We start from the raw sequence: 17,043 nt of genomic DNA on the forward strand, positions 1-17,043 counted from the left end.
CACAGTCCATATTACAATAATCAGCAATAACATTGCGTACTACTTTCATGCATGCTCAACCCCCCTCAGCTCCTGGACTATTCTGGGTGTAGACACTGTGGCAAAAAACCACCAGAAAACAAACACTGCCATAATATAACAAGTTATTTAATCATAAAGTTGAATGATAATTTAAAACAATGCTACTGAAATGTATAACATTTCTAATCAAACCCATCCCAACGCATTTCATATATTGCCAGAAACAAAACAGATGCTGTGAGTAATCTAACCTTATTACCTATGCACCTATATTGACTCAGGTGGCCAATGGAATGTAAAAACAAAATATAGCACTCTACCACTACAGTATGAAAATAAGTAGGCGTACTTTAGTGGAATAGATTTTTTTTTTATAGTTTAAAGTCAAGTTTAAAATGTTTAAGAATAATTCTTGACAGCTAATATTTTAACTATTTTGCTACCAACTCCAATATAAACACTAAATACACCTTTAAATCAAGTTCTAAACACATTTTTCTAACTTTTTTGTTTGAAAACCAAATTTCTTTTGAATACACTGAAAATCTGAAAAAAGCTAAATGAGTCTTTAGTAATTTTTGTTGAGCATGGTTGGTATTCTTGTTTAGTTACTCTTGTGTCTAATTCATCCAATTAATTGTCATTGTAGGTCAAAGGTAACTAGCAACAGGCATAAATGATGTTGGAAAAAAACTGTTGAGCAGTTTTCAAATATTTATTAAAAATGTACAACACGATGTGCTAAACTATAAAAGATTGTCAGCCACCATTTGTCATCTTGAAATATTCAGTTATGACACACAATTGAATTTATTGGTTTTAAATTAATCAGCAAACTTTACTTCTCTTGCTTGAGCCTGGCTATAGAGAAGATATGTTTTCCATCGGAGGCACTTCCACCTGCACTGGGGGGCCGCCACCTGTTATGACTGTAAACCTCCCGTCAGTCGGGGTGATGTCAAACATTTCCATGTAAGTCTTCAGGACCAACTCAGCCAGGATAGACTGTACTTTCAAACGGCGATTCAATGAATCGGCAATAGCACTTTCTTCAGCGTATTCAATTTCGTCCTCTAACACCTCTATTTCAACATCCCTTTCGCGGAGGAAAGTCACCAAGAAGGGATTGATGTCATCTGGCTTAGCCGTGATAGCTCTCTCCATGGCTTGCATTTGGGACGAAGCACAATGTAGGTTTTGCTTTACATCTATTTCAGTAATGTTCAACGTCTTTTCAACACCCTTAAACAACAAGTAGTAGGACCACTCAAACCATTCGGGCTTTTTAATCTTCTCGTTCCAAATGAATAAGTGTTGAAATACCTGAACACACTTTTTTTCTTGAACGTCTTCTGGCTCATCTTGACTCTTTTTAATGATCACGTCTATCATTTGTGGGACAGATGGAGGTTTGGGAAATGAATACTGACAATCTGTAGCGTTGCAGTTTTTCATTTCCATTTTCAAAAACTGATTAGATTCGTCCAGCACGATATTATCTGTGAACGTCTTCATATATCCTTGAAGAACCAACTCGAATAGCATCTTGTGGAAATCGTCTTCAGTTGATTTAATCTCGGTGTTGTAATATGTTATGATGCAATCTTCAACTGATTGTTCGTCTTTTTTGTGAAACTCTTGTATTTTTTTAGTGACTGAATCGTGAATCCTCTTTTTCATAAACTTGAGCGGAGCGAAAGTGACCGTATCTGGAGTGGCATCGCACATCGTCAACCAGCTTTGCATCAAGAAGTAAATTGCTATCTGTATTTTGTCCAAGGAATTTACATCTTTGCATATTTTGTCGAGGTGAGCATACACCTCCGTACGTAGTTTTGGAGATGGCTTTTCTTCTTCTAGTTTAAACAGAAATACCAAAAATACTACAGCTGCAGCCACCTGGAATAATGTTAAAAAATTAAAAATCAACAACAAATATGTCCCAACATTTTATAACATCAATTGATTTCAAATGGAATGTTATTGTAAAACTTGTTAACTGCAACTATTTAGACAAAGCTGATATTTCCTGTTTGACTATCAGCCTTACCAATTAATTTGATGTCAATGTTGTCGATCAATAGTAGGTATACTATGGAAAGACATCTTCAATACAACGAATCTCAAAAGATGACTATGATTGTCAATCAAAGTAATTTGGAAACTAAGTATTAACAAGAATGTTGCCAAACAAAATTTTGCATCCTTTGATGACTGTTATAAAGAACTTTAACTAGCCTATTAAGGTATTCGATGCAGCATTAATATATGACTATTTCGATTTCCATACATCTTACGTGTGCTTTTGTCAACTAAATGGTTTTTTACCTCATTTATGGTAAATTATAGGGAGTGCACATTTAGGTTACTACAATGATTGAGAATAAGCAACAATTTACAAACAAATTGTATTTGGTCATGATAGTTTCAAAGCTGAAAACCCAAATCTAGTTGATTTATAAGGTGCTCTAAAAATGCAGGACAGAAACTTAATCTGATCACAATTCACAATTTTATCTCTGTTTTGTGATGGCGATGCAACTAAGATGTATTATACCCAAATATGAAAGATAATAGTGAGTAAGATGCCTTGTGTATCTGTGTGATCAAGATTAAGCTATTATTTTCAGTCAGGACGATTTAAAGCATAATTATTAAGTGCAGCTCATCTTAAAATTAGCTAAGCTCAAAGAAATAAAAACGACATTCCTCAGTTTCAATCAAGCGACTTTCAGTTTTAGACAAGCACTATAACAACTTAGCTTCCCAGCTATTTTCATTTTTAAGGATGAAAACAAGAGGAATACACTTAATCTGTGATACTAACCAAGGTGAATCAAGTTCAATTTTGAGCAACTGACATAATCGTTAAAATTTTGGGTCATAAAATAAAAAATTGCAATGAGTACTGTTCCTCTTTTTGACAAACATTAAGTTTTTTGTTAAACATAATAGCATTGCTTACCAGAAGAACACATATTCCAATGAGATAATGTTTCTGAAGAGGCATAATGGATTACGTGGACCAACTGACTAAGCTACTTGCAAGTCTGTCAGCTTCGCCAGATAGTTATGTGACAACAAACATCTGTTCATATTAATTATCGCTGTTTCACAATTTTGTTACTCACTTCACAATATAGTTCACATGATGTTTTAAGAGATGAAACTAGTCAAGTATATTGAAAATAAAATTTTAAATTCTTTTTTTGTGAAAAATAAAATAAGTCAGTTTAGAATTTTGAGTTTATTTAAGAAAGATCAAAATTAAAAGTTTGAATATTTTAGATGAGATTTGAAAATTATTGAAACTGTTGTGATTTTTTCTTAAAAAGGTTTTTATTATTCTATAGGGAATAAATATAAGATTAAATACAAATCCCCACTCTGTTGAGCTTTTAAAAACATACTAAGACACAGCAAATGACTCACTGCATATGATGCCAACTATGCTTTGAAACTTCTTAAAACATTCTTACCGGTATATAATGAATGTGGCCCTAAGAAAATTTATTACATCAAGCGTTAATTATGACCATGAAAGTTATAGCTGACTTTGAAACAAAAGGGATTTCTCAAAAAAAGGATACAACTTTTTTCAACTGGCTTACCCGAGAAAATACAGCGGAGGTTAATTAATTAATTTGCAAAAACAAGTCATGATATAACAAAACTTATATTTTATACTTTTCTTTATTAACTCTTTATTTGTACTCTGTGAAGTTCTATATTCATAATTTGGAAATAATATCAGCGTCATGTCATGTTATGTGGCCTTATTATTGAGTATCAATATCTTCTAGACTCAAATTTCACATTTAGGTAAGCTAGCTGAACTCTACCCCAGAACACTTTTGTTAAAAATCATGTTCATCAACAACTAGGCTTTCCTTTAAACAGTAAATTAAAATATAGTGGGTTCTTCTTCAAAGGGAAATAATACCTTTTAATGGTTGATTGAAAATGTGTATTTAAAAATACAAAAACAATATCTATCTACATGAAGCCATGAGGCTAGCAACTCCATCAAAATCTATTTTCTCTGTAATATTCTTGGTCTTGACATTTTCATCCTGGTTTGCGATGAAGATAATGTTGTTGGATTCTTCTTTCCATCCGTACTTCTGAACCCAAAATCTGAGCACGTTGTCTAAAACATCAAAAAAAATATTACTCACCTATCCACTTACCCAACAAGATGTCAATCATTCTAGTTAGGTTGAGACTTTTATCACTAGAAGCTTTTGTTTAACAATTGGATTTGTAGCAGAGATTCCATTTCCATGTTCATGCTGTGGTAAGTTTTAGAGTAAATACAAGTGTGCTGATGACTTATTTCTGTTGAATATGCTTACTAACCAAACCAAACTGATTGTACTTATTTTTAACTAAAGCATCTTTTATGTCAACCACAGTAACACAAACTTAAGGGAAAGATGGAATTTTAGACAGATTTTTTAGACTCGGATCATTCAACCATTTTTATAAACACTCTACCCCTTTAGTCTTTAATGAAGGAATGCCAAACTTTAATATGCCATAGAGAATGCTTTTACATTAACAGTTAACATACCATCGACTCCTCCAAGTAGTTGGGCCAACAGCGGTCGCTGAATGGTCTGGAACGAGATTCCAACAACGTGGCAGACGAACTTGCGAATAGAGTCGTGGAACCCGGTGATTTGTGATGTCAAGTCAGACATCTTGTAAACCTGAGAGGACAAAACAAGTTACAACTGGCACTGTCCATAAGCTTTACTGAAACTCAATGGGTCAAGTGTGAATTGGTCAAAGATAGGAACCTAACTTTATCCTTAGAACTTAGGAGCGTAACCCTCTTGTTGATTTAAAATAGCTTTAATTATGCTTATTATTTGTTCTTACACATTCTGTTATGTACACTACACAATAATTCAACTTGTCTATTATGTCAGTTACAATTTTCCAGTCTATAGAATAATCTCAGGTGGATGGAAAAACATATCATAACAATAAGTAAAAGTCAAAGGTAAAAAGTAGCAAAATGATCAGAGGTGTGTTATCAAGTAAACTTCTATCTGAGCCATTCACCATATTAGGTGGTCTTCTCTCAACTATACCAAAAACAGTTGAACTCCTTAAGTTGTAGCCCAGTCCTGACTAAGACTCTGAGAAGTAAAGTACTGAGAAAACATTAATGGTACATTTAGGTGTCTAGCACTAGTGCTGGTGTCTAGGGCAAGTCCAGCACCACCCCCTTGCCATCATGTACCACAGCGCTCACGTGGAGGAAGACCCTGTGTGATAGGAATTTAGGGTACGCACAGTGCTTGACGCTCAGGATCTTCCTTGCTTGTCTCAATTATATTTCTGGTACGACATACCAGAACTGAAAGCGCACGGTCGTCCCATAAGCGTGTTTCCGCTGTACCTTGCTTCTCTGTAATAAGACGGAATATAGCATAACCCTTCAATATACGGTATCTTCTGGTCAACAATACAACCCTATAGACAGGCCCAACAGTCTACCAAAGTACTGTTAGCTCTGTAAGTTTACTCCCAGTCAGGTGCAGTTTATAGCCGTTTTTGCTGAGTTTCTCTACAGTTAAATAATTGAAGGTTTGGTTGGTCACTCTTGATGGTTGATGTTGATAAATCAGCCTTAGATGCTTATAATGCTTATCCCGGTACGTTTAAACAAGTATTAGCAAGTGAATATCACCTGTAAAATGTAAAACAAAATAAAGTTTTTTCATGTCTGAGGGTTTCAATCAAATTTGATTCTTAATCTTCTTGTTCAGATACCTCAAGAGCTATTGGGAATTTACCCTTAAAAGGCTTAAATTAGCACTGAAAATGTAATGTTTTATTATAGTTTTAGCCCATAATAAGCTGAATTATCGGAAAACAATAATGTACAATTATATCAGGAGGATTTTTTAAAAATTGCTAGTAAATTAAAGAGTAGTTGGACAAAAGATGTTCTCATTTACTTCATTTTAAGAAATCTTTTGATAGTAACTTACCTGATCCCAAAACAGCTGGAAATCACAACACTCAAGGATATCAGCTAGGTAGATGATCTGGCTGATAGGGTGTTCCTTAGTCTGTTAAAAAAATTGTCCGATGTTAAAACATGAAATAGAAGACATGAAATTGATTGTGAAAAACTAGCTTCATGTTATGATCCAAGATAAAAAATATGAATTAACAGTTAATACATAGGCTAATCAAAACTTTAATATCTCATCTGTAATGTTTTTTTTTTTTACTTTGAAATTATGTTGTATATTTAGAATCCCTCGGGAGCAGAACCTGTACCTCTTAACCTCTGCTCTTCCAACTGTCAAATTTAAGTATTCGCAGCTGACTTCAATTACATTCTTTCAAAATGAAAGTTAGTTTACAATCAATACCAAAATTTGTAATGGAAAAGAAAGCAAGCTAATAAAAACAAGCCCATGGGGCGTAGCCCAAGGGAAATATGAAAATTAAATTATATGATATTGCATTGTCATCCATTTGTGAGCTATGTTTCAAGTTTCAAGTCTCTAGCTCATCAGGAAGTTATTTTAAAATTGATTGCAAAATTTGTATCGGACAAGAAAGCGAGCCAATGAAAACAAGCCCATAGAGCGTAGCCCAAGGGAAATATGAAAATTAAATGGTATAATATTGCATTGTCATCCATTTGTGAGCTCTTTAAGTTCCAATTAACTAGCTCATCGGGAAGTTAAACGTTTTAAAAAAGAGCAATTAAGTTGTATGGCTAACTTAATGATAAATTTAAGTAGCCTAACTTTTTCATGAAATGATAACAAAGCTAGCCTATATTGCTGTCTTCGTGCAGAGAAAATATAGTTAGCAAGCTGTTAACATTATATTAAACAACTTACAAGCTGCTCATTCAGAAGGCATTTGCACAGGATGAAGTCAGTGTGGGGAAAGTTGGTCAGCGCTTTCATCAGTATCTGGCAGGTAATCTTAATGTCGTAATTCTGACTGAACTGGTAAAGCTTCAAAACAGCAAGGTTAGCTTCCAGGTCATAAGCGTTCTCTTGGCTTTGGATTTCAACATACATTTCTAGTGTTTTCAGATTATCTGGGTTGTACCTGTAAATGTTGTAAATATAAATAGCATAAAACGTAGCACACTTGAGCGTTTAAGTTAGCACTTCTATGGCCTAGACCAGTCTTGGATCTGCAAAAATATTTACAAAGCAAGTAGGCCTACTGATATAATTTGGCCCTTTGAATTTAATTATAGATAGGTCTACATTTTATGTAAATTTCATGGGCTATTAAGAATCAGAATCAGAATAATTGATTTGTCATTGGACATTACAAAATATGCATTGACAATTGTCATGTATGGCTACAGTCAGGCTAGACATTACAGAAAACATGTCTAATATGTTCATTTATGAGGTGTCAGCTCTGTGGATTAACTAACAGTATGGAATGTGATTTAACAATAAATACATTTTGTAAATTAATACGATAATTTAACAAAGAATAAATTATATGAACCAACAACAATATACTTATAACATAAATTAAGATAAAAAAACTTATAAAAATTAACAATTGCAACAAACGTTGATGGACAATTAAATATATAAACAACAGTAGACAAGGCCCTGGTTACAAGAGATAGAAAAAGTTATAACTAACGTTGATAGAGAATTAAAGGATTAACAACAATAAACTAGGCACTGATAATCCCACTAAATAATTACGATAATTTTCCCACTGTTTTAGAACCTCTCTTTGTCCTTCAGAAGTTGTTACTCAAAGTTTGTTTCAATAAGCCAATTCGATACCCCACTAACACATTATTTCGTGAATTATCCTTACTCCTTACGTGTAAGACAGTTATTTAATAGATTTCTTTCAATTCATGTTTTCAAGAACTTCGATTTATTTTTAACCAAACATCACATTCTTATAATACCCGATATGCACAGAATGTCGGAATAACTACCTCCCATTTATCCAAGTCTAACTCATTAACAAATTCCTCTTACATTTCTGAAGTTTTATATCGTAATGTTATCTCCCGTTGTAATTCTTATCATTTGTTTCATTCTCCATCGATTACTATTTTAAAAAATGTATCACTGGCTGTCTGATAGAGTGGGGTGTAGATGAATCAGAACTCCTAATCAAAGCAGAGTATAGGCAGACTTGACCCTACAATAACTGAATTACTAACATCGAACATTCTTAACTATATTTATGTCTGTGCTCTCCGCCTTGCCTCATTCCTCAAATTGCTCATTTCACTAATTTAGCCTCAGAATATTTTTACAATTATATTAAATTATTTGTTTTTAAGATTTTCTGAATATTTATGAATATTATTGTTTTCCAACAAATACTTAAGTCACTGATAGCGACTGAGCCTACGCACAGGCTTCCAGCCCATGTAGGCTTATTTCCTTATATGTGTAACATAGCTTCTCTGAGACCTTACATCCTTTGTTGTTATTATTAAGTTTACATGTATTTTTATATTAAATTATTTTTATCTATGCAATAGCAATCTGTTTCACTGGAAGTTATGTTTATAATTTATATTCTGCAATATTTTTGGAAATAAAGTATGTTTTGATTTGATTTGATAATGAGTCTAAAACTGAACTTCCTTTACAGCCATGAAGTCGTCAATAGAAAAAAAGGGTTTCTTAAGAGCCAGTCATAAAATTAACATAAGAATAAAGAGTGTCTCCCTGGATAAAATTGAATAGCCCTACTCAATTTATTAAAATAATCGGACATAACAGCATGACTTTTCAATGTTTTACTCAGCCTATTAAAGGTTCTATTTATCCGACAATTACTTCTTGTATTGTATATGGATTTGATTGTTAAAAACTTGTGATGGGCGGATCCAAGAAAATGTCGGTACCTGTAGGTGTCAGGTAGGAATGGTTTATTACTTAATATTTAGAAGTTAAGTCCAGAATCTTCATGAATAAGTTAGGCCTACCGTAAATCAAAAGGTATTTAAGTTAGGCCAGCTGATAAAAGAGTTGACTTTTTGATAGCCTCTTGACTATTGGATAGAGCTCGTGCGTTTCCTGGTCAAGCCTGGCAGGTGGTTAGAGTGGCTCACAACCGGTTGGCTGCACTTTACTTGACGTCCTACACTCATTCGATTGTTTTTTTCGATTCGATATTTTCATTCAATTGTTTCTTTCGATATATCGTTTGGTTAGTTAGGTTAGGTTAACCTTACCTAACTAACCAAACGATATATCGAATGAAGCAATCGATTAATCGATATATCGATCGATATTTTCATTCGAATGAGTGTAGGACGTCAAGTAAAGTGCAGCCAACCGGTTTTGTAGGGGCTTCAACCCTACCCCCAGGCTTCACCAGGAAACGCACGAGCTATACTGAAGAAGACATCCCATATCTATATGGACCAGCTGTTGCCAATTTTTTATTAAAAAAGAACGTAGTTGTGAGCCAGTCACAGAATGTGCTGGTGTCTAAAATTGAAATTTAGGCCAGCATTACAAGAAACTGACGCAAAATTTAGGTCCGTGAAGTTGGCGTACCCATATTAGCGTATCCACTTTTGATCATACCAATCGTTAGTTCATCGTTAGTTCTCGATAGTTCCCAAATTTTTTCGTTAGTTCTCAAAAAATAAAAAAGTTATAGCCGATTATAAGTGGGTACGCTAACTTCACACTTCCGGGTTCTAGCACGCGCCGTTTTCTGAGGAGAAATGTTTACATCTATATACCAATCGTTAGTTCTTCGTTAGTTCTTCGTTAGTCCTCGATAGTTCCCAAATTTTTTTGTTAGTTCTCAAAAAATAAAAAAGTTATGAGGCATACAAAGTGGGTACGCTAACTTCACAATTGTACAATTTCCAGCGGGAACAGTTTTTTTACTATAAATGCCTATATCTATATACCAATCGTTAGTTCTTCGTTAGTTCTCGATAGTTCTCCAAAATTAACGTTAGTTCTCAAAAAATAAAAAAGTTACGAAGCATAAAAAGTGGGTACGCCAACTTCACAGTTATAGAATTTCCAGCGGGCACAGTTTTTTTACTATAAATGCCTATATCTATATACCAATCGTTAGTTCTTCGTTAGTTCTCGATAGTTCTCCAATATTTACGTTAGTTCTCAAAAAATAAAAAAGTTAAGAGGCATACAAAGTGGGTACGCCAACTTCACAATTATAGAATTTCCAGCGGGCACAGTTTTTTTACTATAAATACCTATATCTATATACCAATCGTTAGTTCTTCGTTAGTTCTCGATAGTTCTCCAATATTTACGTTAGTTCTCAAAAAATAAAAAAGTTAAGAGGCATACAAAGTGGGTACGCTAACTTCACAATTGTACAATTTCCAGCGGGAACAGTTTTTTTACTATAAATGCCTATATCTATATACCAATCATTAGTTCTTCGTTAGTTCTCGATAGTTCTCCAAAGTTAACGTTAGTTCTCAAAAAATAAAAAAGTTACACGCATTAAAAGTGGGTACGCCAACTTCACAGTTATAGAATTTCCAGCGGGCACAGTTTTTTTTACTATTAATGCCTATATCTATATACCAATCGTTAGTTCTTCGTTAGTTCTCGATAGTTCTCCAATATTTACGTTAGTTCTCAAAAAATAAAAAAGTTAAGAGGCATACAAAGTGGGTACGCACACTTCACAATTATAGAATTTCCAGCGGGCACAGTTTTGTTACTATAAATACCTATATCTATATACCAATCGTTAGTTTGTCGTTAGTTCTCGATAGTTCTCCAATTTTTTCGTTAGTTCTCAAAAAATAAAAAAGTTATGAGGCATACAAAGTGGGTACGCTAACTTCACAATTTTACAATTTCCAGCGGGAACAGTTTTTTTTACTATAAATGCCTATATCTATATACCAATCGTTAGTTCTTCGTTAGTTCTTGATAGTTCTCCAATATTTACGTTAGTTCTCAAAAAATAAAAAAGTTAAGAGGCATACAAAGTGGGTACGCACACTTCACAATTATAGAATTTCCAGCGGGCACAGTTTTGTTACTATAAATACCTATATCTATATACCAATCGTTATTTTGTCGTTAGTTCTCGATAGTTCTCCAATTTTTTCGTTAGTTCTCAAAAAATAAAAAAGTTATGAGGCATACAAAGTGGGTACGCTAACTTCACAATTGTACAATTTCCAGCGGGAACAGTTTTTTTTACTATAATTGCCTATATCTATATACCAATCGTTATTTCTCGATAGTTCTCCAATATTTACGTTAGTTCTCAAAAAATAAAAAAGTTACGAGGCATACAAAGTGGGAACGCTAACTTTACAACTATACAATTTCCAGCGGGCACCGTTTTCTGACTATAAATGCTTATATCTATACACCAATCGTTAGTTCTTCGTTAGTTCTCTATAGTTCTCCAATATTTAAGTTAGTTCTCAAAAAATAAAAAAGCTACGAGGCATACAAAGTGGGTACGCTAACTTCACAATTATAGAATATCCAGCGGGCACCGTTTTATGACTATAAATGCTTATATCTATATGCCAATCGTTAGTTCTTCGTTAGTTCTCGATAGTTCTCCAATATTTGCGTTAGTTCTCAAAAAATGAAAAAGTTACGAAGCATAAAAAGTGGGTACGCCAACTTCACAATTATAGAATTTCCAGCGGGCACAGTTTTCTAAATAAAAATGCTTATATTTATATACCAATCGTTAGTTCTTCGTTAGTTCTCGATAGTTCTCCAATATTTGCGTTAGTTCTCAAAAAATGAAAAAGTTACGAAGCATAAAAAGTGGGTACGCCAACTTCACAATTATAGAATTTCCAGCGGGCACAGTTTTTTTTAAATAAAAATGCTTACATCTATATACCAATCGTTAATTCTTTGTTAGTTCTCGATAGTTCTCCAATATTTACGTTAGTTCTAAAAAAAAAAAATAAAAAAGTTACGAGGCATACAAAGTGAGTATGCTGACTTCAAAATTACAAAATTTCCAGCGGGCACCGTTTTCCGACTAAAAACGCTTAAATCTATATACCAATTTTTAGTTCCATGCATTGTAATTTGATTCATCTTCACACAATGAAAATCAAAGTAACACTGACATTAGAATAACTATCACATTATGATTCTCTCGAAGAGAAAGGATTGCTTCTCAGTTCCAGGATAGCGCTTATCTGTGATATCCGCAATAGTAGTTGCAGGTGTCACTCGGTTTGATTATTTTTTAGGAGTGATAATTTTGATTACGTTATCAAAATGATTAACAGTTGAATATGTTCAGTTAATTAGAACATCCAAAAAAGACAACGCTTCCAAAAATTGGTTTTAGATAAGCAATGAAATCATATTTATACCTACTTAGTTGTGTGAAAAAGTGCATTTTATAAAAAGTCCATCATGGAAACAAAATAAACTATCCATCAAAATGAAAACCAGAGTCTGCTAAGTAAAATGGTATAAAGTAATTTATAAGCAGTGATTATTTGAATTGGATTAAGCAGATAAAATATGTACGATCAAAGAACTTCTGTTTGGTTAATTAAACTAATCGTTTGTATTGTTTGTATTTGTTTGTGTTCGGTATTAGTATTATAAAATTACATCATTAAACGTAACACGTTACGAGTGACAGTTGCACGGATCGAGACTGGAAGGTCATACGGACTTGAACAAACTGGAGACTGGAGTAGTGGATGGAATAAATGTGTACAACACATTACTAGCATGGCGTATTGGGTATGGCGGGGTCGAGACAATATTTATTTAGTTGTATAGTAGTATACTGTAAGCATTTTTCTTTGAATGAAGGTGCGCGCTGGAAATCAGAAGCATTAAATAAGTTTATCTATTGATTATTGGCTATACGTATATTTATTTAATTTTTTTAGAACTAACAAAATAAATGAGTGAGCCCATCTTACGATTAATATTAAGATATAGGCACTTTTAGTCAGACAAGGGTGCACGCTAGGAATGATTTGGGTTTGAGGTTGGCATAACCACGTTTAAGACCTTATTGCCTTTTTATTTTTTAAGAACTAGTAATAATATTGGGGAACTAACACGACATAACGAAGAACTAAAAATTGGTAAAAATAGATATAAGCGTTTTTAGTCAGAAAACGGTGCCCGCAGGAAATTTTTTAAATTTGAAGTCAGCGTACTCACTTTGTACGCCTCGTAACTTTTTTATTTTTTTGAGAACTAACGTAAATATTACAGAACTATCGAGAACTAACGAAGACCTAACGATTGGTATATAGATATAGGCATTTATAGTCAGAAAAAGGTGCCCGCTGGAAATTGTATAATTGTGAAATTAGCGAACCCTCTTTGTATGCCTCGTAACTTTTTTATTTTTTGAGAACTAACGTAAGTATTGGAGAACTATCGAGAACTAACGAAGAACTAACGATTGTTATATAGATACAGGCATTTATAGTCAGTAAACAGTGCCCGCTGGAAATTCTATAGTTGTGAAGTTGGCGTACCCACTTTTTATGCTTCGTAACTTTTATTTTTTGAGAACTAACGTAAATATTGGAGAACTATCGAGAACTAACGAAGAACTAACGATTGGTGTATAGATACAGTATAAGCATTTATAGTCAGTAAACAGTGCCCGCTGGAAATTCTATAGATGTGTAGTTGGCGTACCCACTTTTTATGCTTCGTAACTTTTTATTTTTTGAGAACTAATGTAAATATTGGAGAACTATCGAGAACTAACGAAGAACTAACGATTGGTATATAGATATAGGCATTTATAGTAAAAAAAACTGTTCCCGCTGGAATTTGTACAATTGTGAAGTTAGCGTACCCACTTTGTATGCCTCTTAACTTTTTTAATTTTTGAGAACTAACGTAAATATTGGAGAACTATCGAGAACTAACGATTGGTATATAGATATAGGCATTTATAGTAAAAAAACTGTGCCCGCTGGAAATTCTATAACTGTGAAGTTGGCGTACCCACTTTTTATGCTTCGTAACTTTTTTATTTTTTGAGAACTAACGTTAATTTTGGAGAACTATCGAGAACTAACGATTGGTATATAGATATAGGCATTTATAGTAAAAAAACTGTTCCCGCTGGAATTTGTACAATTGTGAAGTTAGCGTACCCACTTTGTATGCCTCTTAACTTTTTTATTTTTTGAGAACTAACGTTAATATTGGAGAACTATCGAGAACTAACGATTGGTATATAGATATAGGCATTTATAGTAAAAAAACTGTTCCCGCTGGAAATTGTACAATTGTGAAGTTAGCGTACCCACTTTGTATGCCTCTTAACTTTTTTATTTTTTGAGAACTAACGTTAATATTGGAGAACTATCGAGAACTAACGAAGAACTAACGATTGGTATATAGATATAGGTATTTATAGTAAAAAAACTGTGCCCGCTGGAAATTCTATAATTGTGAAGTTGGCGTACCCACTTTGTATGCCTCTTAACTTTTTTATTTTTTGAGAACTAACGTAAATATTGGAGAACTATCGAGAACTAACGAAGAACTAACGATTGGTATATAGATATAGTCATTTATAGTAAAAAAACTGTGCCCGCTGGAAATTCTATAACTGTGAAGTTGGCGTACCCACTTTTTATGCTTCGTAACTTTTTTATTTTTTGAGAACTAACGTTAATTTTGGAGAACTATCGAGAACTAACGAAGAACTAACGATTGGTATATAGATATAGGCATTTATAGTAAAAAAACTGTTCCCGCTGGAAATTGTACAATTGTGAAGTTAGCGTACCCACTTTGTATGCCTCATAACTTTTTTATTTTTTGAGAACTAACGAAAAAATTTGGGAACTATCGAGGACTAACGAAGAACTAACGATTGGTATATAGATGTAAACATTTCTCCTCAGAAAACGGCGCGTGCTATAACCCGGAAGTGTGAAGTTAGCGTACCCACTTATAATCGGCTATAACTTTTTTATTTTTTGAGAACTAACGAAAAAATTTGGGAACTATCGAGAACTAACGATGAACTAACGATTGGTATGATCAAAAGTGGATACGCTAATATGGGTACGCCAACTTCACGGACCTGCAAAATTTCAGTCTATGTACAACAGGATGTCAAAAATTACTTAGGCCTACATAGAGTTATCGCAGTTGGTATGCCCAATCCTTGAAAAGCGCAATACAAATATGCGAAAAGTTGTTCAAACCAGGCGACTGAAATCACCTTCCAACCGGCAGGTCCGGCTGCTTATGACTGATCGCCGACTGGTCCTCAACTGGTCGCATCGCAGTTGCACCATGTGCACTGTCCCACCTAACTCCATTGGTCGGTAGGCAGGCGACTAGTTTGTCCAACTAGTTGCCGATTTCAGTTGAAAAACAGTCTTCCCGTGAGTAGACGTCTAACTTAACAATAGCCTAGGCCTAGTCTATTAGGAAAACTTAAAATAGGATTACCTATTACCTATTAAACTTACATGTCAATTCCTTTCACTTTACTTGCAACTGTTTGTTTCATTTGTTCTGCACGCGTTGTTTCTGCCATTTTGAGTAAATACTATAACCAACTAACTAACTACGACAATATATGGCTAATTTATAATCCTGTCCACCAATATAACCTCAAAGTAAACGACAAACAAAGCAAGGAAGCAAACGGTGGGTGACGACTCAATAAAAAAGAAGAAGATGACTAAGGCTAGGCGCACACGAGCGATTATTTTGAGGCGACTATTTCATCGGCCGATCTGTGCATCATGTATTTAAATGGAAGCGCGCACACAGGCGATCGAGAATTGCGCCGATTTTAAAATCTGGGTTTTGCCACAGATTCGTAGGCGAGGCGATTGTCGCCCAAAACTCTGTAACGTACAGATTCTTAGGCCTGGCGCACACGGTCGATTTTTCGATCGGCCGATTAAAAAATCGGCCAAAAATAAATCGCCCTTGATTTATGTATAGGCGCACACGTGGCGATTTTTTAGTGAAGAAATGGATTTTTTGAGTGCGTTTAAGCAATCCTAAAATGGACTTTGTTGAATTAACCTGTGTTTGTGCTCTTCTAATTAGATCTAAGAAAAAAAGAAGACGACTTAAATATTATGGGTTCATCCGATAGTAAGTCAGAGACTTTTAAATCGACAGTTTTATAAACTCAACACTTTACGTTGAACGCGATTATACGACCACCCAATGAATCTATAGAAGAGTTCTACTCAAAATACATTCAATTCTACACTACTTTTAAAATGTCCGATACCAATGATCTGCAAACTACCGCATGTACTAACAAACATTCACCACTTGCTAAAGCTGTACATGTTGCTTCAATTTCCTCATCAAACAACAATAGACAGACTTATGATGGGACCATTGTATCTCCACCTGATGAAATAAAAAAAGACAGTTCTTTTTTAGGAGTATCCCAACCAAAACAAAATTCAAAGATTCCACACAGAAGCCTCTAAAGATTTTGCATCAAAACACAGACAGGATCAACAATAAAATAAATAGAATCAACCATCTTCTTCACATGCTAAATCCAGATATAGCAGTATTTACTGAACATGGTAACTCACCCGAGGAAATAATGAACACAAGACTATTAAACTACACTTTGATAGCCTCCTTTGGAAGAAACAACCTCAACAAAGGTGGGGTAGCCATCTACAAAAATGACAAGCTATCTAACGAAGTTTTTGATTTGGAAGTAGAGGGTCACAGCATACCACTTATCTGTGAAGTAGCAGCCGTAAAGATGCGCCTTTGTGGTTCAAAATATCTGTACATACTGGGAGTTTACCGACCACCCGCAGACACTCTGGATCAAACTAAACAAGCCCTAAACCTTCTTGATGAAATTATTGACACCTTTCCTGTATTCAACTCATCCACCCTGGTCATTGGAGACCTCAATATCGATGGACTCAAGCCTTCGACCGAGAAGAGGCTGCTGACAGAAATCTTGACATCATACGACTGCAAGAGAATTGATTTACCTGCAACTCGCATCTCGACTTTTTCCTCTACATCCATTGACGCGGTC

At 34.3% G+C, this 17,043-nt stretch overlaps 2 protein-coding genes across 2 annotated transcripts; both read right to left on the reverse strand.

Annotated features, from left to right (window-relative positions):
* Window positions 1-701: 701 nt before the first annotated feature.
* On the reverse strand, window positions 702-3,094 carry LOC128986585 (uncharacterized). Its single transcript, XM_054407024.1, has 2 exons — window positions 2,987-3,094; window positions 702-1,920 (listed from the first exon to the last, which is right to left on the reverse strand). Exons 1-2 carry the CDS (start codon window positions 3,029-3,031, stop codon window positions 883-885), a joined length of 1,083 nt encoding a protein of 360 aa, XP_054262999.1. The 5' UTR covers window positions 3,032-3,094; the 3' UTR covers window positions 702-882.
* Window positions 3,095-3,974: 880 nt separating this feature from the next.
* LOC128986675 (eukaryotic translation initiation factor 3 subunit K) lies at window positions 3,975-15,625 on the reverse strand. The gene is made up of 5 exons (XM_054407160.1): window positions 15,476-15,625; window positions 6,897-7,113; window positions 6,027-6,107; window positions 4,595-4,733; window positions 3,975-4,171 (listed from the first exon to the last, which is right to left on the reverse strand). The coding sequence occupies exons 1-5, from the start codon at window positions 15,541-15,543 to the stop codon at window positions 4,014-4,016; spliced, it is 663 nt and encodes a 220-aa protein (XP_054263135.1). The 5' UTR covers window positions 15,544-15,625; the 3' UTR covers window positions 3,975-4,013.
* Window positions 15,626-17,043: the final 1,418 nt, after the last annotated feature.

The sequence above is a fragment of the Macrosteles quadrilineatus genome, unplaced genomic scaffold (assembly GCF_028750875.1).
Source record: "Macrosteles quadrilineatus isolate MER2022 unplaced genomic scaffold, UCM_ALF_1.0 Scaffold_2__2_contigs__length_208266976, whole genome shotgun sequence".
In the NCBI taxonomy this organism is placed as follows: Eukaryota; Metazoa; Arthropoda; class Insecta; order Hemiptera; family Cicadellidae; genus Macrosteles; species Macrosteles quadrilineatus.

What these genes read in the sequence shown, in the direction of transcription:
- LOC128986675 (XM_054407160.1), bottom strand. Translation starts at nt 15,543, where the DNA reads ATGGCAGAAACAACGCGTGCAGAACAAATGAAACAAACAGTTGCAAGT. An exon ending in GCCTTCTGAATGAGCAGCTT is followed by an intron (nt 6,108 to 6,896) that starts GTAAGTTGTTTA and finishes TTTTTTTAACAG; the next exon opens with ACTAAGGAACACCCTATCAG. An exon ending in ACTACTTGGAGGAGTCGATG is followed by an intron (nt 4,172 to 4,594) that starts GTATGTTAACTG and finishes TTGATGTTTTAG; the next exon opens with ACAACGTGCTCAGATTTTGG.
- LOC128986585 (XM_054407024.1), bottom strand. Translation starts at nt 3,031, where the DNA reads ATGCCTCTTCAGAAACATTATCTCATTGGAATATGTGTTCTTCTG. An exon ending in TTGGAATATGTGTTCTTCTG is followed by an intron (nt 1,921 to 2,986) that starts GTAAGCAATGCT and finishes ACATTATTCCAG; the next exon opens with GTGGCTGCAGCTGTAGTATT.